The sequence below is a fragment of the Saccopteryx bilineata genome, chromosome X (assembly GCF_036850765.1).
Source record: "Saccopteryx bilineata isolate mSacBil1 chromosome X, mSacBil1_pri_phased_curated, whole genome shotgun sequence".
NCBI lineage: Eukaryota > Metazoa > Chordata > Mammalia > Chiroptera > Emballonuridae > Saccopteryx > Saccopteryx bilineata.
The window spans coordinates 70,877,503-70,900,340 of NC_089502.1; the positions used below are offsets into that span (position 1 = coordinate 70,877,503).

At 37.4% G+C, this 22,838-nt stretch overlaps 1 protein-coding gene across 4 annotated transcripts in view; it reads right to left on the reverse strand.

Annotated features, from left to right (window-relative positions):
• The window catches only part of LOC136316702 (vascular endothelial growth factor receptor kdr-like), a 277,304-nt gene that overhangs the window by 159,558 nt on the left and 94,908 nt on the right, over positions 1 to 22,838 (reverse strand). For all 4 annotated transcript variants that reach the window (XM_066248756.1, XM_066248754.1, XM_066248755.1 and 1 more), the window contains exons 4-9: positions 19,514 to 19,641; positions 7,734 to 7,893; positions 6,804 to 6,940; positions 6,285 to 6,462; positions 4,478 to 4,595; positions 189 to 361 (exon numbers count right to left, since the gene is read on the reverse strand). In XM_066248756.1, coding sequence (XP_066104853.1) covers positions 189 to 361; positions 4,478 to 4,595; positions 6,285 to 6,462; positions 6,804 to 6,940; positions 7,734 to 7,893; positions 19,514 to 19,641 — 894 coding nt within the window. The remainder of the gene's footprint in view (positions 1 to 188; positions 362 to 4,477; positions 4,596 to 6,284; positions 6,463 to 6,803; positions 6,941 to 7,733; positions 7,894 to 19,513; positions 19,642 to 22,838) is intronic.

Here is a 22,838-nt window from a genome sequence, read left to right on the forward strand (position 1 = left end):
CCTACCTCAAATTATATTTTCTCAATAAAAAAGAGGTTAATTTTAAAGAAAATGACAGGAAATGAATTATTCAGAGCTCTGGAAATTCTATCAGTATAGAGGGTTAATCAACACCTGATGATCAAAAAGCACCTTCAAAACCCCTGTCCCTGGGATTGTAGCATGGATTTCAAATCCCAACAACTCACCATTGACAATCAGTTGTATGGTAAGATTTTTGTAGAGTCCATGCTTGCTGTTGCTCAGAGCAAAAGTATAGTTACCAGCATGCTTTATATTCACTTCCAGGATTGTGAGTTTGTACTTAAGAGGGTCAAGCTGAAAGGTATGGTTTACTGGAAGTGGTTTCCCATCTTTGAACCTATGAAGTATGAAAAATAAATGGTTACTACAGTGTTGAAATCTAGAATACCCAGCTTTCTACCCCAGAGACATTTTGTTTAGGTTTCATCATGATGAACAAGGAGAAGTCAAAGAGCAGAACTCTCTCCATAAAATTCCCAAGCTGGAGCACCTTTGTACAGCTATAAAGGTAGTAAAATACCGAGTCTGTATTCTTCCTCTTTTCTTAATAGTCAAAACTTTTTTTTCAGGTGTACATTTCTATACTACATCATCTGTATATTGTATTGTGTGTTCAGCACCCCAAGTCAAGTCTCCTTCTATTACCATTTATCTTTTCTTTTACCCTTTTCTAATTCCCCCATTCCCCTTTCCTTCTTGTGATACCCAAACTGTTGTCTATATCCATGATATTTCTTTTTTTCTTAATCCCTTCATCATTTTTGCCCAGCCCCTCAAGCTCCATCCATTCTTACAGCTGTCAGTTTGTTCTTCATATCTATGAGTCTGTTTCTAATTTCTTTGTTAGTTTGTTGTACTCATTAGATTATAAATATAAGTGAAATCATATGATACTTTTATTTTTCTAACTGACTTATTTCACTTAGCAAACTAATGAGATATCACTTCACACTCATCAGAATATCTCTCATCAATAAATCAACAAACAACAAGTGATGGAGGGGGTGTAGAGAAAAGGGAACCCTCACATGTTGTTGGTGGGAATGCAGATTGGTGCAGCCACTGTGGAAAGCAGTATGGGGTTTCCTCAAAAAATTAAAAATGGAACTGCTATATGGTCCAGCAATTTCACTTCTGGAAATATATTCCAAGAAACCCAAAACACTAATACAAAAGAATATATGCACTCTTATGTTCCCTGCAGTGTTATTTACAATGACCAAGAAGGGGAACCAGCCCAAGTGCCCATCAGTAGGTGAGTAGATAAAAAGCTGTGGTACACTTACACAATTGTAATTACTCAGCCATAAAAAGAAGGAAATCTTGCCTTTTGTGACAGCATGGGTGGATCTTAATAATCAAAACTTTAGGAAAGTGGCTTCATCCATGCTTCCAATTCCTCACTTTCCATCCATTCCTTAAAACTTGAAACTCTGATTTTCCACTCTGACACTCATTCAAAATATATTCTCCAAGTTGATCAGCAATGCCATAATTATATAAGCCAGTGGCCTTCTCTCAGCATTCATAACTCTCAGATCTTCTGGAGTGTTTGACTTTAGGGATCAGATCTTCCTCTCTAGCATCTGAGGCAGTTCTAATCATTGTTAATCTCTCTTCTTTACTGACTCTTCTATTTCCCTCCCCCTTAAATATGTTTCTTAAAGAGAAAGCACTTAAAATACTTCATCAGACAGCTATAATAAGGAAAGAGGGGGCTTTGGATAATAAATGTCAGAGTTCCTAATAAGCTGAATATGTATAGGGTATTGTGTTACCATCAGTAATTGCCCAATAAAGGCTTAACAACCGAATATAAATGTTGCCCTAGATTCTGCCTTTTGGCTGTTTTCTCTCTATGCACTCTGCTTAGGTACATTTATTCATTCCCTGTTGATGACACCCCAGTTGATAACTTTAACACAAAGCGCCAGACCCATATTTCAAAATGTTAATTGACTATCTCTAAATGAACTAATATTGGTGTTTTTTCCTGCTCCTTCCACACTACCTTTCATCCTGATGAAGCCCAGACTGTTAATAGCACCACCAGTCTCACATTCTACCAAACTTGAAAACTGTGAAGCAGATCTAATGGGATACTGAGTCTTGAAGATTCTGCCTCTGCAATGTTCCCCAAATCCATTCCTTCTTATATTCCCATTGCCTCAAGATTATGTACACCCATATAATGTTTCATATGAGCTATTGCTGTAATGCCATAAAATATTTCTCATCTTTTTCTATTCTAAATCTTTTGACACACATAAGGCCACATTAATATTCATAAAGCTTAGCTTCCAATCTATCACTCCTTACTGCAGAGTATTTGATGGTTCTCTACTGCCTACTTTAATAAGCAATAGAGAATTTAAAAAAAAACATAATAATTTATCATTTATTACTCAGAATAATTATATAACATAGGATATCACCACCAAGATTTTACAGCTAAAGAAACAGAAACTTAGAGATTTTAAGTAACTTGTTGATAACTTGATAACCTGAAATTGAAACACAGGTTTTTCTAGCTCAAAAGCCCATATTCTTTCTATTGTATTACTTCTTACCCTCAAGGATCTCTACTAGATCAGGTAAGATCATCTTCCAGACTCCTTCTAAATCTGAGATTGTGGAATTCTACAATGGCTTTGGCTACCTTCCCAGCCTTATCTCCTCCTCTCTTTCCATACTAGAAAACTAATTTTCTCCAAATACCTGAGCGATCAATAAAGGAAAGAGGCCTGACCAGGTGGTGGTGCAGTGGATAGAGCGTCAGACTGGGATACAGAGGACCCAGGTTCAAGACACTGAGGTCGCCAGCTTGAGCACAGGTTCACCTGGTTTGAGCAAAAGCTCACCAGCTTGAGCCCAAGGTCACTGGCTCGAGCAAGGGGTTACTCAGTCTGCTGAAGGCCCACGGTCAAGGCACATATGAGAAAGCAATCAATGAACAACTAAGATGTCCAACGAAAAACTGATGATTGATGCTTCTCATCTCTCTCTGTTCCTGTCTGTCTGTCCCTGTCTATCCCTCTCTCTGACTCTCTCTCTGTCCCTGTAAAAAAAATAATAAAGGAAGTGAAATAAGTAAATCAGAAAAGAAACTAAGAACTACATGAATCCATACACAGAAGGGACATAAAAATGAGACTCAGAGACATGAACAAGAATGTGATGGCAACAGGGGTGCGGGGAGGGGGGATGGGGTGAAGAAGGAGAGAGGGGTTGGGGGAGGGGAGGGGCACAAAGAAAACCAGATAGAAGGTGACAAAAGACAATTTAACTTTGGGGGAGGGGTATACAGCACAATCAAATGTCAAAATAATCTAGAGATGTTTTCTCTCAACATATGTACCCTGATTTATCAATGTCACTGCATTAAATTTAATAAAAAAAATAAATAAAATAAAATAAAGGAAAGAGGAAGCAAACAAAGAAACCTGTGGAGGAGTAGATAAAGCACTAGTTGTTGAGGTTGTATTTTGAAAGTAAGGTAGGGGTTAGAGCAGGCAAGGCCAACAGTTTTTACCCCCGGGCCAGATTAGAAAGAAAACTTTTTTCACGGGCTTGACGAAATATTAAAATTAAAAAATGTTAAATACAAAAATGATTTGTTTAAGTAAACCAAATTTTATTATGTAATTTGTTTATGAATAAATGTGAGTGAAAAATTTTAATATACAATATTATTTTAATAAAAATATAATTACATACCATATAAATATCCAAACTGTATCGCAATCAATTGAAACAATATTTAATTAATAGAATGAGTTTAAGGGGTTATATTGCAAATAAAACAATTATTTTGTTTTATAAACAGCCTGGACACATTTTCAGTTATCAACTGCAGCTATTGTCTATGATGCTACAATGCCACTTGATTAAGCACACTTGACCACAAAAATAACAAATTATTTGACCTTGGGTGTGCACTGGCAAACTCCACCTAAAAGAATGTGGGTTTCACATAGCTGCTAAACGTCAAACAGTTCATATCAAGTATAGATGAGTAAAAAGGTATAAATCTTTATAATGGAATATTTTTAAAAATAAAGAAGTATTGCAAATCCATTTGACCAATTATTGGAAGTTAACCCTAGATTAGTCTCACATGGAATTCTTTTCTGCATATCACTATCTCTTAAATATCTCGATTTCCAATAATCAAAGACACTTCCACTTCTGAGTAGCTGAGATTTTAACGTAGCAGAGAATATTAAAAATTTAATCACAAGCCACATAAACTCATTGGGATGGCTGGATCCAGCCCGCAGGCTATATGTTGGCCATTCCTAGGTTAGAGTATATTTCTGAGTTCTCACTACCGAGCCCAGGGTCTGTTGTATGGTTGACCATCAGTAAGAATGTATTGAAGAGACAGATCTTAACATTGGAAATTAAGAGACTCTGGAAAACAGAAACATTCAGAAAAGAAAGGCCTACTTACCAGGTCACATTGGGGCGAGGGAAAGCATCTACCCTTACTGCCATTTTGAGCATATTTTGTCCAGCTGTCACCTCATAAATGCGGCTTCGCTTGTAGCTCACCCTGAGGAATGATTTCTCTGGAAGTAGAAAAGGGATGGAGTCAGAGGAAGAAGGTATAACTAAGTCATAATTTTTTTCACCTTTCCCATTAGCAGACACATTCTTTTCAGCCCCAGAGAGATTGATCTTGATTGTCATAAACCTGATATTTCTCAGTGTGGATTGAAGGGAGGCACTGTTTATATTTTTAAAGATATAATTCTTTATTATGTAATACTGCCCTGAACTTTAAAGGATGTTTATAATCCTTTATCCGATCAATACCAGTAGTAATCCCCAACCATTCTGACAAAGAAAAAATACTCTCACGTATTTTTAATACTCCCAAGATGCAGTACTTCTTATGAGTTGAGAAACACTTAAGTAGACTAATCATGTTAGTCTTATTTTGTGCTGAGCGATCATTTAGACATGTGCAGAGAACAGATTAATAAACAATAAAATAAAAGGAGAAATTAGCTAGGGTATTCCTAGGAAAGATTTTTAAAACTCAAAAAGAGACACGGATTGTGAGGTTTTCACTTTATCCTGCCACTAAGACACTATTATTGGCATAAGAGGTCTGAGACTGTGGAACTATAAGAGAAACTTCAAAGATACTGAGAGTGTCAGAATAAAACAGGTGAAGGAACCTGGTTTCTAGAGGGCATTGATGATTCACTAAGTCAATCAGTACTGGAATTGTAAATCTCAGGACTTCTTGTTGTGTGAGATAATTGTCCTTATGGTTTAGAGTTTTTTTTGGGGGGGGGAGGGGGTCAGGTTTTCTCTTGTTTGAAACTGAAGGCAACCCAGCTTATATTAGCAGCTATTTTGAATCAAGAACTGAGAAAATATAAGTAGGTTCACTTATAAAACAGGATATAAAGCACTGAACTGAGTTTAAGTGGTTACATTTTTTATTACAGAATAAATCCAGACTCTCTATGTTTCTATTTCAAAGTATAATGTGTGGATAGATATTAGTATTTGTGGCTTAGGGTTTTTATGTATACATGCAAATATTAGTTATGTCTGTATAACTGTGCTAGGATGGATATAGGTATTAATGTGTTTGTGTGAACATGTGTTAGTGTAGGTGTGTGTGCATATATGTATGTATGTATATGTGTCTTTGTAAGAAAAGTTTCATGAACACAGGATAATCAGGCTAAATTGAAGTACACTTAATTCTCTCCACTAAAAAATATGTAGTCAGATTGACATCAGAAAAATAAGCAGGAATCACACTCAAACATTATATTATGATGATGAGAAAAAATGATGATGACGATGATAGATGAGATAAATGAAAGCCAGGGGAATGCAGAAAGTTGTCCAAGATCACACAGAAAATTGGCAAAGAAGATAAAAAATTCAAGAACCAAGTCTTTACTTGGGCCGAAATACTGATGGGCTACTTCACCCTAAGATCCTGAATCATACAGCTGTAACTAGACAACAGGATGTAAAAGTATGTAGGTTAAATCACAATGCTACCAAGCATACAATCTCCATGCCAGAGTAAAAGAACAGAAAAGGGGCTGCTGTCTGCTATTTGCTTGTTTTTATGATTTAAGCAGAAAAGCACTGGGTCTGTAAGCCTTAGAGACCATAATACTGGGAGAGAAAATGAAGATATGCCTGAGTAATTCCTCACATATGGTGGGAAGAGAGTAGATGGGGCCAGTCCTCAGGGAAGACTCAGGATTGAAAGTTTTACGTACTGTACACTGTGATCGTGATGTTGGCCTGCAGCGCAGTGTTGTTGTCTTCTCTGCAAATATACAAACCCTTGTCTTCCATAGTTACATTCCAGATGGTCAGGTTACTATAGCTCTTGTACACAGGGGATCCTTGGTACAATTTTCTTTTAATTTCACAACACTTGGGTGTTGTCTTGGACTATAGGGAGGGAAAGAAAAAATAAATTCAATTCAATTGAGGGTATTAAACACTCTTAGGTACCTAATTTGTCACAGCTCAACAGGAAGCAAAGAAAATCTTTATGAAGAGCTGGCACTTTTCCTTCACTTCTACTTTACATATGCAACCAATGAACTATGATATGGGACAAAGTGAAATGCAAGTCCCTCACAAGACTGGCTTCCTTAAATGCAGCAGCTGCTTGTTATTCAAATTTGTACTTTGCTTGGTTCTTGACCCACAATAAGGACTGAGTAGGAGTGGCAGGGATAGATGAGGGGCAGATTTGTGAATGTTTGGAGGAGGGACAATGTCCTTACATCTTGCCGATTAAAAATCCAGTTCAGTTTGATTCGTCCATTGAATGTGGTTTCTGCAACACATTGCAGGAAAAGGGTGTCTCCCATTAGAAGTCTCTGGTGATTGTATCTGATTGAGATATTTTCTCTCCTGGTTTCTGGAAAATAGGTCAGATGGTATAATGATACTGATGAAAGCATGAGACAAAAATCTGGATTATGGAGTACTTTTTAGAATCCTCAAATTTTCTTTTTTCTTATAGATGGAAAATGTAGACTAAAAACCAAACACTAAGATTCCATGATTCAGAAATTCAGAAACCAGTAGATAAGACTTTATATAAATTGTATCAAGAGGCTTGGTGATGGTGGAAAGATTATCTTCCTACTTCTTGAGGATTTTTAGTGAGAAGGATTCTATAATCCTGCTTAGGAAATTGTATACCCAATTTAATAAACTATCCCTCCGGACATTTTTCCTCTTAATGGTTCTAAAGCCTTTAAGCCCTTTTATGCCTATTTTGTTACATTTCTGAATTCTCTGAGCAAAAGGTCTTCCTGAGTTAGAAGCCGATATTTACTTCTATACAAGGGCAGCAGTAATATAAAGTTATAAGAAGTCTATCATTTAGCCACAATATGTACCATCATTTCTTAGTTTTGCAAGGATAATCTTAGAAAAGCTGAGCATTTATTGCTAGATACTGATAAACAATTGATTTTATGGATCAACTGATTAGGCAACTGAAAATAGTCCAAGAGAGTAAAGTAACAGAAGTTAGTGTGTTTCTACTGAGATACATATAGTTCTTAAAATAAAATCTTAGAATGCCTTAGTTATTAAATAATATGGAAGAGACTATAGCTGAAGTAAGGTTTATAAAAATAAAAAATTGATTATTAGGAGTAGCAGGATCCCATTTCTTAACTTAAAAGCACAAGATCACATACCTAGACGCTGTGGGAGATAGAATGACCTGTGTGTCTTCCCATTAACTTCGGCTACGCACTGGAGTATGCTGCTGTAGAAGTGGTAAGAGGGTTGAGTCACAGTGAAGCCTTTCCGGGGGTCCCAGTTTTGGCTTACATAGGTGAATGTGACAGGTTGTAACTGCAGGGCAAGCCAAAGAGAACATAGGAGACATAAATGTAAAGTTTCTGCTAGTTGTCAGTGCCATGCCCAAACCATCTACTTCTGAAGCCACAGAGAGGAGTGGTCTGTTCTCTACATGTCCCACCCAATATTTCTCTCAAACTGAGTCTGTGCTGCTTAACCTTTGTTTCCTTCACAGAGGTTAGCACTGTACTGGGCTCAGAGTGGATAGTCTACCAATGATAATTATATTAGTAAACTCTTACACAATACTTACTATGTACCATCCACTATATTAGCTCATTTAATCTTTAAAACCACTCTATGAAAGAGAGATGGGAGATAGCAGTGAAGTAGGCAGATGCAAAGATTCCTGTTCATACCACCAAACTGGATTACAAATTAATTTAGGAACAGTCAGCATGAAAAACCAACTCTAAACTACAATAACAGCTCTCAAATACCAAGGAGCAAGAAGAAGCCACACTAAGCCTGGTAGGGAGTGCAGAGGAGCTGTGGGTATCCACTGCTTACAGGAACGGAGGGGGGTGAGGTTGGAAAAGAGCAGAAAATATTGCTCACAGCCACTTGTCTGCGGACCTGGGAAGGAAGTGTGTTGAAAGGGCTGGCTAGTCTTCCAAAACAAAAGGGGAGAGAGAAAGACAGATGGTGAGGGGCAGAGGAATGCAGGGGATGACCTGAGAAGCTGACTCATCCAGTGCTAGAGGCAGCCATAGTTGGGGAAGGGGTTGATCCTTCCACAAAAAAACAAGACTAAAGTAGTTCTGGGTGACCCATATCCAGACATCTCTCCAGCTCCAATCAGCACAACAAGACACAGCTGAAAACAAGAAATGGGGAGGAGGGGCAGTAACTCAGGTCAACATGAAGATCTGAGATACACCTCCCCCTTCTGAAGCTGAAAAACACCCCACCCCAAGAGAGAGTAACTGGAAGATCAGGTCTTCGCAGTCTCAGGTTACACCTACCGCATTCCTGGATACAGTTTCAAATAAGCTCCCTGCTGAGATCAGTAAACAAGGCTACCACGTGTTAAGAAAATTAAGAAGAAAACAAACAAATCAAGACTTCAAAGCAGCTCTACTAGAAAAGACAAATCCGAAAGTGGATTACAAGTAACAGCTGATGACAACTAAAGAACACCTAGAAATAAAACAACTAAAAATTGGAAGCAGACAACATGAAGCCTAGACTCAACCAGTTCTACAAACAGTACACCCAAATACACAGACATAATGAGAACACAGAGAAGTGCAATACAAATGAAACCACAAGAGAAACCTCCAGGACATGAATTGAGTGATATGGAAATAACAAAACTTCCTGATGTAGAGTTTAAAATAATGATTGTTAGGATGCTTAGAGATCTTAGAACAACAATGGATGGTCATTATGAACATCTAAATAAAGAAATAGCAAGTATAAAAAAGGACATTGAAATATTAAAAAAAATCAGTTGGAGATGACAAATACAAAGTCAGAAATGAAGACCACAATGGAAGGAATTAAAAATAAGATGGATGAAGCTGAGGATTGAATCAGTGAGGTGGAGGACAAGTTGAATAAAGGCATGGAAGTAGAGCAGAAAAAAAAAAAAGAGACTCAAAAAGTCTGAGAAAACTCTAAAAGAGCTCTGTGACAACATGAAGAGAAATAACATCCACATCATAGGGGTTCCTGAAGAAAAAGAGAAAGAAGAAGGGTTAGAGACTTTGGTCATTCATATCATAGCTGAAAACTTCCCTAAATTAATGCAGTAAAAACTCTCACAACTTGAAGAATCACAGAGAACTCCATTAAAGAGAAATCCAAAGAAGCCTACACCAATACACATTATAATTAAAATACCAAAGCTAAGTGATAAAGAGAAAATATTAAAAGCTGCTAGAAAAAAATATATCACCTACAAAGGAGTCCCCATAAGGATGACATCTGACTTCTCAACAGAAACACTTGAGGCCACAAGGGAATGGCATGAAATATTCAAAGTAATGCAGAACAAGAACTTACAATCAAGACTACTTTATCCAGCAAGGCTGTCATTTAAAATTGAAGGAGAAATAAATAGCTTCTGAGACAAAACAAAACAAACAAACAAAAAAACCCTCAAGTAATTCTTACAACCAAACCAATGCTGCAGGAAATGTTAAGGGGCCTATTGTAAACAGATCAAAGTAGGAAAAGAATATAGCAACGAGAAATACAGTTTTAAAGAATAAAATGGCAAAAAACAACTACATATCAATAATAACCTTAAATGTAAATGAAATAAATGATCCAATCAAAAGACATAGGGTAGCTGCATGGTTAAGAACACAGGATCCGTACATATGCTGTCTACAAGAGACACACCTTGAAACAACAGATGCACATAGACTGAAGGTAACAGGATGGAAAAAAATATTTCATGCAAATGGAAATGAAAAAACACTGGGGTAGCAATACTTATATCAGACAAAATGGACTTTAAAACAAAGGCTATATTAAGGGATAAAGAAGGCCACTACATAATGATAAAGGGAGCAATCCAACAAGAAGATATAACCATTAAAAATATCTAAACACCTAATATAGGAGAACCTAAATATATAAAACAGACTTTGATGGATATAAAGGGTGAGATCAATAGCAATAGTATAATAGTAGGAGATTTCAATACCCCACTAATATCACTATATAGATCCTGAAGAAAGAAATTTAACAAAGACTTAAAGGACACACTAGATGAACTCGATTTAATAGATGTCTTCAGAATATTTCACCCTAAAGCAGCAGAATATACATTCTTTTCAAGTGCTCATGGTACATTCTCTAGAATAGACCACATGTTAGGGCACAAAAGTGGTGTCAACAAATTTAAGAAGATTGAAATCATATCAAGCGTTTTCTCTGATCATAATGCATGAAACTAGAAATCAACCACAACAGAAAAACTAAAAAATTCTCAAACACATGAAAACTAGATAGCAGGCTATTAAAGAACAAATGGATTAAGAATGAGATCAAAGAAGAAATAAAAAAATTCCTAGAAACAAATGATAATGAGCATAAAACAATGCAAAATTTATGGGACACAGCAAACACAGTACTGAGAGGGAAGTTCATAGCTATATAGGCATACTTTAAGAAGCTAGAAAAAGCTCAAATAAACAACTTGACCCCGCATCTAAAGGAACTAAAAAAAGAACAGCAAGTAAAGCACAGATATAGTAGAAGGAAGAAAATAATAAAGATCAGAGCAGAAATAAATGACATAGAGGCTAAAGAAACAATACAGAGGATCAATGAAACCAGGAGCTGGTTCTTTGAAAAGCTAAACAAGATCGATGAACCTTTAACTAGACTCACCAAGAAAAAAAGAGAGAGGATTCAAATAAATAAAATTAGAAATGAGAGTGGAGAAATAACAACTGAAACAACAGAAATACAAAATATTGTAAGAGAATACTATGAAGAACTGTATGCCAAAATACTTAACAATCTAGATGAAATGGACAAAGTCTTTGAAACATACAATCTTCCAAAAATCAATCTGGAAGAATCAGAAAACATAAACAGACAGATTACAACAAATGAAATCGAAACAGTTATCAAAAAAATCCCAAAAAATAAGTCTTGGGCCTGATGGCTTCACAAGTGAATTCTACCAAATATTCAAAGAAGAACTAACTCTTATCCTTCTTAAGCTATTTCAAAAAATTCAAGAGGAGGGAAGACTTCCAAGCTCCTTTTCGGAGGTAAGCATAATTCTGATTCCAAAAGCAGGCATAGACAACACAAAGAAAGAAAATTATAGACCGAGAACCTTGATGAATATAAATGTTAAAATACTCAACAAAATATTAGCAAACCGGATCCAGCAATATATGAAAAGAATCATACACCATGATCAAGTGGGATTTTTTCTGGTGCGGCAAGGCTGGTACAATATTTGCAAATCAATCAATGCGATTCATCTCATAAACAAAAGGAAGGACAAAAACCACATGATAATTTCAATAGATGCAAAAAAAGCATTTGATAAAATCCAGCACCCATTCATGATCAAAACTCTCAGAAAAATGGCAATACAGGGAACATACCTCAACATGATAAAAGCCATTTATGACAAACCCACAGCCAACATCATACTCAATGGGTAAAAATTAAAAGCAATCCACTTAAGATCAGGAACAAGGCAGGGGTGCCTTTCACCACTCTTATTCAACATAGTCCTGGAAGTCCTAGCCACAGCAATCAGACAAGAAGAAGAAATAAAAGGCATCCAAATTGGAAAAGAAGAAGTAAAACTATCATTATTTACAGATGATATGATATTGTATATAGAAAACCCTAAAGTCTCAGTCAAAAAACTACTGGACCTGATAAACGAATTCAGCAAGGTGGTAGGATATAAAATTGACACTCAGAAATCAGAGGCACATTTTTACACCAATGAACTGTCAGAAAGAGAAATTAAGGAAACAATCTCCTTCACTATTGCAACCAAAAAAAATAAAGTACCTAGTCTTTAACCAAGGAGATTAAAGACTTGTACATAGAAAATTATAAAACATTGATAACGAAATCAAGAAAGATACAAAAAAGTGGAAGCATATACCATGTTCATGGTTAGGAAGCATAAACATCATCAAAATGTCTATATTACCCAAAGCAATTTATAAATTCAATGTAATACCAATTAAAATACCAATGACATACTTTAAAGATATAGAACACATATTCCAAAAATTTATATAGAATGAAAAAAGAACACGAATAGCCTCAGCAATCTTGAAAAGTAAGTATAAAGCTGGATGTATCACACTTCCTGATATCAAGTTATACTACAAGGCCATTGTCCTCAAAACAGCCTGGTACTGGCATAAGAACTGGCATATAGATCAATGGGACAGAACAGAGAACCCAGAAATAAACCCACAGCTTTACGGTAAACTGATATTTGACAAAGGAAGTAAGAGCATACAATGGAGTAAAGACAGCCTCTTTAATAAATGGTATTGGGAAAATTGGACATCTACCTGCAAAAAAATGAAACCAATTTACACATTCATAAAAGTAAACTCAAAATGGATAAAAGACTTAAATGTAAGCCATGAAACCATAAGCATCTTAGAAGAAAACATAGGCAGTAAATTCTTCGACATCTCTCGCAGCAATATATTTGCTGATTTATCTACACGGGCAACTGAAATAAAAGAAGGATAATCAAATGGGACTATATCAAACTAAAAAGCTTTTGCACAGCTAAGGACAATAAGAACAAAATGAAAAGACAAACTACACAATGGGAGAACATATTTAGAAACACGTCTGATAAGGGGTTAATAACCAAAATTTATAAAGAACTTGTAAAACTCAACACCAGGAAGACAAACAATCCAATCAAAGAATGAGCAAAAGAGATGAATAGACACTTCTCCAAAGAGGACATACAGGTGGGCAATAGGCATATGAAAAAATGCTCAACATCACTAATCATTAGAGAAATGCAAATTAAAACCACAATGAGATATCACCTCACACCAGTCAGAATGGTGCTCATCAACAAAACAACACAGAATAAGTGCTGGCGAGGATGTGGAGAAAAGGGAACCCTCCTACACTGCTGGTGGGAATGCAGACTGGTGCAGCCACTCTGGAAAACAGTATGGAGATTCCTCAAAAAATTAAAAATTGAACTGTTTTTTGACCCAGCTATCCCATTTTTAAGAATATACCCCAAGAACACCGTAGCACTGTTCCAAAAGGAGAAATGCAGCCCCATGTTTATGGAAGCATTGTTCACAATAGCGAAGATCTGGAAACAGCCCAAGTGTCCGTCAGTGGACGAGTAGATTAAAAAGCTTTGGTACATATATACTATGGACTACTACTCAGACATAAGAAAGGATGACATTGGATCATTTACAAGAACATGGATGAACCTTGATAACATTATATGGAGTGAAATAAGTAAATCAGAAAAAACTAAGAACTATATGGGACATAAAAATGAGACTCCGAGACATGGACAAGAATGTGATGGTAACCGGAGGGGGGAGAGATGGAAGGGAGGAAGGAGAAAAAAGGGGGAAGGGAGGGACACAAAGAACTGGATCAAAGGTGATGGAAGACAATTTGACTTTGGTTCAGGGGTATGGAACACAATCAAATGTGAAAATAATCTGGAGATGTTTTTTCTGAACATATGTACCCTGATTTATCAATGTTACTCCATTAAAATTGATAAAAAATAAATTAAAAAAAACAGTCTATGAGGTAGGTATTGTTATTAGTCTCATTTCTGAGATGAAGTTCATAGGGGATATCTTGCTCAACTAATTGTTTATCATTGGATTGAATGATAAACATAAATATTGAATATCAAAGCTTAGCTCTCTTCTATTACAGTATGCATGGAGCCAAAAAGGCTATGCTAAGATTCATTGGGCATTCTTTTTTTATTTTTGAATTACATAATATTTTATTTTTATTTTTATTATTTTAAATTGAATTCTATTTGTGTGATACTGGTTAACATAATTTTACAGGTTTCAGATGCCCAATTCTACAACACATCTCTGTACACTGTATGGTGTATTCACCATCTCCCACAAGTGTTTGTCCATCACCATTTACCCTGCTTATACTCTCCTCCACCTCGCCCCTGCAATCACCACACTGTTGTCTGTGTCCATGAGGTTGTTTTGGGGTTTTTTTGTCATTTTTCGCTCTATCCCTCCACCTCCCTCACCCAACCCTGTCCTTCTGCCCCTGCCCCGCAGCTGTCAGCCTGCTCACTACGTGTCAGTGCATGAGAGAACAGCAGCTGTCACTCTGTTACTATGAGTGGTTTGTGGTAAGGACATGTAAAAAAAACCTTAAAGGTACTTAGTGGCCCAAGTGTAGTCTATTTGTAGCTGGTACTTACATTCAGTCAAACATTTAATATTTAATAGTATCTATTCTGTGCTAGGCACTAGAGATCCAGGTGGAAAAAGCACAGACTGAGTGCTTACCCTCAACTCATATGTTTCTAAACAGATCTGGATTACTGAATCTTCTTTAGGTTGATATGAAGTAATATATACCAACTGAAAACATTTTTCAAAAATATGAGAAAAAATACACAAAAATAATAATAATGACCTATAACCCAGAAAGAACCACCAGGAACAATGAAACATTTACTTACAATCCTTTTTCTATGTGAGTATACATTGTTACTATATAGCTGTACTTATAAATCAAATACAATTTATCTATTTTTCTATTTTAGATTATATTATTATGTTCTCATGTTATTAAAAACTCTGCATAAACAATTTTAATGATAGTATAATATTGTTTTTTATTGTTTATTTAACTATTTTTTATTGTTAGATATTTATAATTTTTTATTTTGTTATTTAAAATAACGTGGCAACAATTTTCTTTTTTTTTTTTTTTTTTTTGTATTTTTCTGAAGCTGGAAACGGGGAGAGACAGTCAGACAGACTCCCGCATGCGCCCGACCGGGATCCACCCGGCACGCCCACCAGGGGCGACGCTCTGCCCACCAGGGGGCGATGCTCTGCCCCTCCGGGGGCGTCACTCTGCCGCGACCAGAGCCACTCTAGCGCCTGGGGCAGAGGCCAAGGAGCCATCCCCAGAGCCCGGGCCATCTTTTGCTCCAATGGAGCCTTGGCTGCGGGAGGGGAAGAGAGAGACAGAGAGGAAGGAGGGGGGGCGGGGGTGGAGAAGCAAATGGGCGCTTCTCCTATGTGCCCTGGCTGGGAATCGAACCCGGGTCCCCCGCACGCCAGGCCGACGCTCTACCGCTGAGCCAACCAGCCAGGGCCTAACAATTTTCTTTATATTTAAATATTTTCTTATTCACTGGATAAGATCGTGAGATGCATAATTACTGGGTCAAAGTGTACAAACATTTTCCAGGCACTTGAAACATTTTGCCCAAGTCCATCACAGCAAGAATATACCACTTTATATCCACTGGTATATCCTAAGTCAAATTATATGTGTCCTTATAAAAGACAGGAGAAGATATACATAGAGACAGAAGGGAGGAGGTTATGTAAAGACAGAGGCATAGATCAGTGTTATGCAGCAACAAGCCAAGGAATAGAGGGAGGAGCCACCAGACACTGGAACTGACAAGGAAGGATTCTCTTATAGAGCCTTCATTGGGAGCATGTCCCTGCCAACAATTTGATTTTGAACTTCTGGCTTCCAGACCTATGAGAGAATACATTTCTTTAGTTTTAAGCCACTTACTTTGTGGTAATTTGGTATGATAATTTACTATTATTATGTTTGGGCAGTGCTAGGCACAGAGTAGACTTGGTAAATGTGTTGGACTGAATCAAATATTGAATTTGACCTCAGGATGAGTTCTGTTTCCTTCCTTCATGAAGTTGGGGTTAGTTACTGTTACCATTGGGTATACTCCCATGAATATATTGTTGGCTTTCTTTCAACTGAAAATCATTTCTACTGAAGCTACCTTTAAGGAAATGAACACTCTTCTCTCTCCTTCACATGTTAAGTGTCACTGAAATCCAGGGATGAGACTGACACGCAAGAATGGGAATTCAAACACCTATTGCATCTTATGAAGGCAGAGCAGGAAGTAGAAATATATAGAGAAGAAGTCTAATTCCAGTCCTAATGACTATAATGATACAGTACTTTAACCTATACAACCGATTGCATTTTACAAGGCATAATCCACCTTCAGTCTTCTAACTGGTTAAGGATCATTATCCAACTTGCACCCTACATTTCCTAATTCTTAGTCCAGAACTGTTATCTTTCTGTGGACTTAAGGAAACTGACTTGATTCTAGAGACTAACTCAAGAGCTATTTACAGTGTGATAAAGACCCTCTTATATCTTCTTCAGGGGCACCTTTTTAATCTACCTCTCAGATCATAGTAACCATGCTTCAGGCTGGAAATGGTGTCTAAGAGTAGAGACAAGGCCTTTAGCCTATAGCTCTTTATGGCAGCAGTAAGTTGAAATTTTTTCAGAATACAATGAGATAATAAAGAAGCTAACTTGAACTGTGGTAAATGATTGTAATTAGAAAAGAAAGTAGAATATTATGGGTTGATTCTTTGAATTCCTTCTTAGTGGAAGGGGAAGAATGAGGATACAATGAGGTTACCTACTCTAATTAAAGTAACTAAGTTCTTAGGAAAAAGCAAATCCTGGTTATACTTCTAATCTCATAGCCTTAACACATCCTTTGGAGGTAAGATGGCTGCCTACTGGGGTTTAATTTTAGAAAAGGATGTTTGAAATTTGACAGGTCAGTCCCTTCTCCACCTAGCAAAGAAAAGAGACACAGTGACTCCAAGCCCCACTGGAGGCTAGCCTGAGAAGAGGAAAAAGAGTCCTGGTGGGTGGGCCAGGACACCATCCTGCTATTAAGGAGAGATAGAATGAACTGGGCAGTCAAGCACAAAACTCTAAATCAGAATGCATCCTCCTTGCTCCACCCATCTTCACACACCACTGCTTCTTTCTAGACGAAGTCTCAAAGACAAGGAGAACCTTCCTTTTCCCTTTAGAAAGAGCCAATAGAATGCCCCAATGAAGAGTGGGAGCTGATGGTTCAGTGGAGGGAAGACAATGTCATGGACTTGAGGACTTCTCATCTGAGTATATAATGAACTTTGTAACAACCTAAAAGGCAGAAAAGCCTGGAAAGAGGAGAGTTTACCAATCAGGATAATGTGGTCTTCGAGGAGTGAATAATGGACTCTCAGGTCTTGTGGAACTTGTTAGATGTTAAATTCTTCTGCCCCTGGGCTTTTTTACCTTCTTATGCCACATAAGCTGTTGCTACCAGTCACAATTTCCTGGATGACCCATATCTCAGCATTCACAGTTGTACTGACAGAAGGCATTGGGAAAATACTGATACTCTCTCTATAGAAGGAAAGTGAAATGATGTTTTCCTGCTGCTATGGGACACTCACAGCTTTTTCCTAACAAGAAAATAAGAAAGGACTTGGCAGCAGAGAAACAGTATATCCAGGAAAGGAGCACAGGTAGCCTTCCAGCCTGATGAAGGTCACAAGAATAATATAATTGGAATACTAGAGAGGAAATCAGAACATCTGATTTTTAGTTTTGACTATAACCCTTAGGAAGTATAGACCATAAGCAAGCCCTTCCTTTTCTCTAAGTCTAAAATCCCTCATATGTAAAATGGAAATAATAAAACTAGCTCTATTCACTTTATAGTGTAGTTATGTGTGAAATTCAATGGAGGTGATATACGTGAACTATTTTAATATTTGTAATAATGATATGCAGCTATGGATACTGAGGGCTTTGGGGGATGTGAAGGTGATCTACAAGGGACATATGCTACTCCATTCATCGCTCAGATTGATTTAACTAATCAAGTCAGATTGGGAGGGTTGCCCTTCTTTCTCCTTGTGTATTTCTCTGAAAATAATTCACCCTTTTCTGTGATTTTAAGAAAAACAAAGACCCTGGCCCAGGCTTCTGGACATGGACAGCATTTACACACAGTCCACATGGAATCTTACAGGACATCTAAGCATTCATGACCTTTCCCTGTACTTTTTATAAACCTCTCATGGTGACACTGATCCATGGTAAAATGTTAGTATGTCTGTTTGTAAATGCTGCTCCAAAGAGTCAAACATGACACACCTGAAGCAAGTACCAGAAATGAGACTGAAATACTGTACCCTATACTCTTTATATTTCTGTAGAGCTAGAAGCCAGGGCCAGGGCCACCATCACGGCAGCCGCCTGGCCCATGCAGGTTCACATTGGATTCGGACAGTCGGTAAAGAAACAACAGAGCCAAGACCTGATGGGCCGCCATCTTTAATCCTAGCTTGCACCCAGCGGGCAAGTAAAAACACACACTGGGCTCCAAAACCCACTCACATTCAGTGCTCACAAAGCTACTGATTTATCCGAGTTTCCTAGAATCAAAGGTTTCTAGCTCACCAGCCTTATTCTCCTCAGACCTGGTTGTCATCTCCCCATCTCCTTCCTTATCCCAGATACAAACTCTACACAAAGTGGTTGTCATCTCCTGGTTGTCATCTCCCCATCTCCTTCCTTATCCCAGATACAAACTCTACACAAACTGGTTGTCATCTCCCCATCTCCTTCCTTATCCCAGATACAAACTCTACACAAACTGGCATCTCACTCAGCACTCCGCCATCTTGGCTGCTTTTCCTGGCCTCCTCCACATGGCCTCCTCCCGCTGCTGGCTCTACTCTCTCTGCTCTCTCATGCTAACCTCAGGAACCAAGAGCGCAAGCCCCCGCTCCATCCCCATTTTATAGTGTAGAAATCCAAACCCTTAATCCAATATACAAAATAGGGAAGTCTCTAATACAAAGTCACTTCTCTGAGGCATGATTGGATTGTACCACCCCACATCAAAACGGGTGGGAGAGGCTTAATCCCAAAACCAAGACCCAGGCTACAATGATCCTGCCTGCCCCTAACACACATTAATATCACCTGGGTGACGGCATCTTTTACAAAGTGAGCATAATACATTTTATCCGCCCAACAATTTCATTATCTAGATAGCAGCAAATCCTCTGTCTGAAACTCCAATAATGCAACTTACCAACTGAAGCTTGACATTGACATCAGGAGAAGTAACCCGACATGGCACAACTACCTCTTGGGTTCCAATAAACACAGTGATCACCAGTGGCATATCATAGTAGGTTTGCACGAAGACCTGGTTGTCATCTGCAGGAGTGAGAAATCAGACTAGAGTTGGTATTGTCATCAGAATAAGAGTCCATAGTTCTTATATGACCCTTGGAAATCATTATATTTAGTTCTTTCATTGTATACAACAAAAAACTAAGGTTCAGAAAAGGAAAAGAACTCAACAAGGGATACAGTCAGGACTTGGACTCAGGTCTCCTATCTTCTAGACCAAAATATATTTTTTTTCCACAAGAGCCAGGAAAAAAACACAAGTCTGTTCATAAAGGTCTGTAAGAGAAATCCATTCAATTAATTTTACCTATTGAGTCATATGATACAAGTCAAATTTCTCACCCAAATGATAGTATTTCTAACACATCAAAATTTCTTTCATTTAAAATCTCTATTTCTTTTCCATGTAAACTGTTTTAAAACCATACGGGTTCCCTGCACATAATGACTATAATAACTATTTCAGTTAACATTCATAGTGATTAATTGATTAAGCATATTATATTTGTATATCAAGGATAATTATTTACTTGAGTACTATATCTCTTATACACACCAAAATAAAATCACTACTATCCTTTCATAAAAAATGCATTTGAATGACTATAGGCACTCCAGTTACATCTGCTTTGCCTTTCTACAAGAGATCTCAAACTCAATCAATACATTTATATGGGCAGTTACAGTGTGGGCACTTCTCATATGTAAGCAAGCAGAATATAAATCTGAAACTAGAACATGCTTAGAAAAAGTGAGTTTTCAGTTGTAAATCTTGGAAAATAATCTTAGTTGGCATATATTTACACTACCTCAGTTTCCCTCTTCAACTGGACTTAATATTAGTAAATTTCTCATTCTGTACTTGGTCATTACATTCTCACAAGTACTTTCTAAATACAGGCCCTGGCCAGTTGGCTCAGTGGTAGAGCATCGGCCTGGAGTGCAGGAGTCCAGGGTTCGATTCCCGGCCAGGGCACACAGGAGTGGCGCCCATCTGCTTCTCCACCCCTCCCCCTCTCCTTCCTCTCTGTCTCTCTTCCCCTCGCAGCCAAGGCTCCATTGGAGCAAAGTTGGCCCGGGTGCTGAGGATGGCTCCATGGCCTCTGCCTCAGGTGCTAGAATGGCTCTGGTTGCAACATACCAATGCCCCAGATGGGCAGAGCATCACCTTCTGGTGGGCATGCTGGGTGGATCCTGATCGGGCACTTGTGGGAGTCTGTCTGACTGCCTCCCCGTTTCCAATTCTTTTTTATATAAGAAAAATTATTTTTTAGAATTAATTTTTTAAATATTTAAAAATAAATAAATAAATTCAAAATACTGTATAAGACAGATTACAAATTCTCTTATCATCTTCAATTTCTCTTGTTCTGTAATGTAGGTTCATCCTTCAACTCTCTGTCTTTCTCTCTACAATCTTTATTCTTCAGTAACTGTAGCCCTTTCAACTAGAGATCATACTATTACTTTATTTATACTCCATCAACTCTCTTCAGCATCCAGCCAGTTTCTATCTACAGTTGTCTGGGCTGAACTATAACCATTTGACCTTACATGATACAAGCTAAAACATATTATATTCTGTACTGAAGCCCTTTCTAATTTCCCATGTATTTTAATGGCATCAGAAGCCTCTCAGTCACATAGGCTGCAAGTTTGAAACTAATTTTGCTTCTTCTTGTAAGGTAGCAAATAACATATAATAGTAACATTAACTTTTGGTTTTACCTATTTCTCAGATTATGCTGCTAAATCCAGGTAAAATTCAGTTTGTCAATATTTGAATCCAAGGAAAGTGGGTCGGGACAGAATGAGAGGGGACAAATTATGTGATGTTTGATCAGGGAGGAATGAGAAGGAACAAGATTGATAATAAAGGGCAGAGTAGATAGTGCAAAAAGGAGAAGATGATGACTTCTGGAGTAGAATGGAGTGAAAATAAAAACAAAATTTGTTCCAGGGAACTGGGTTCAAATAAAAATAAACTTAACAATGCTTACTCTAAAACAAAGTTGTTATTATATTACAGGTTTAGGCAAGATACATCCATCATCTTCATTAATTATCATAACAATTCATAGTGACAGGAAGAAACTAAGGCTCAGCAATTTTACATAGATAACAGAGACAGAGCCAAGACATGTGATATATATTGTACTTATCAGCTCCACCCATCTCTGGGAACTTCAAGCAGGTGTTAGCATTTACAATGCCATATCTAAGAGTCAAAAGGGTTTTGAGAAATGAGTGAAGAAGCAAACCACTCAAGTACAGTCTAGTTCTCAGTCTGATCATATAAGCTGAAGATATTGCAGCAGCCATGAAGAAATAGTGCCTATTTATCTGGAGAACATAGCAAAAATGTATGTATAATATACCCCTACAGTGGTACATATGAGCCGATCACAAACAGGTATCTGGTATTAGCAGTATTTCTCTGGATATATCTCCTCAGGCGAATGCAACAAAAATAAACAAATGGGAATACATCAAACTATAAAGGTTTTGCACAGTGAAGGAAGTAATCAATGAAACAAAAAGACAACCTACTAAATAGAAGAGGGTATTTGCAAGTTAAATATATGGTACAAAGTTAACATTCAAAATATATAAAAAAAACTCATACAACTCATCATCAAAAAAAATAAAGAGATAAAGAGAAAGGAGAGAAAGATAGAAAGAAAGAAAGAAAGAAAGAAAGAAAGAAAGAAAGAAAGAAGAAAGAAAGAAAGAAAGAAAGAAAGAAAGAAAGAAAGAAAGAAAGAAAGAAAGGAGAGAGGAAGGAAGGAAGGGAGGAAGGAAGGAAGGAAGGAAGGAAGGAAGGAAGGAAGGAAGGAAGGAAGGAAGGAAGGAAGGAATAAAACAAACCAATTAAAAAAAAAGGACAGAGGACCTGTCTGAGGAGGTATTTCTCCAAAGACATGCAGATGGACAAAGGACACTGTGGGTCAGATAAATTTGCAAATATGATGTATATGTTTGCTCGCTTATAGTTTGCATTGGGTGTGGGGGACAGGCTGTAAGCAGGTAGGGTCCTTATAGCCTAAGGCTTAGTTTTAAGACTAGGCCTTTCCCACCCTTTTAATCCTAATTTTTTTTCAAAACTAAGCTTTTCCCCACAGCCTTGAGTGTTGCTTAATGTGGAGTGGTATACTCTTATGAGGAATCACATTTTGTCTCAGATAAATGACTTTGTATCAGAGATTTCCTTATTTGTATAT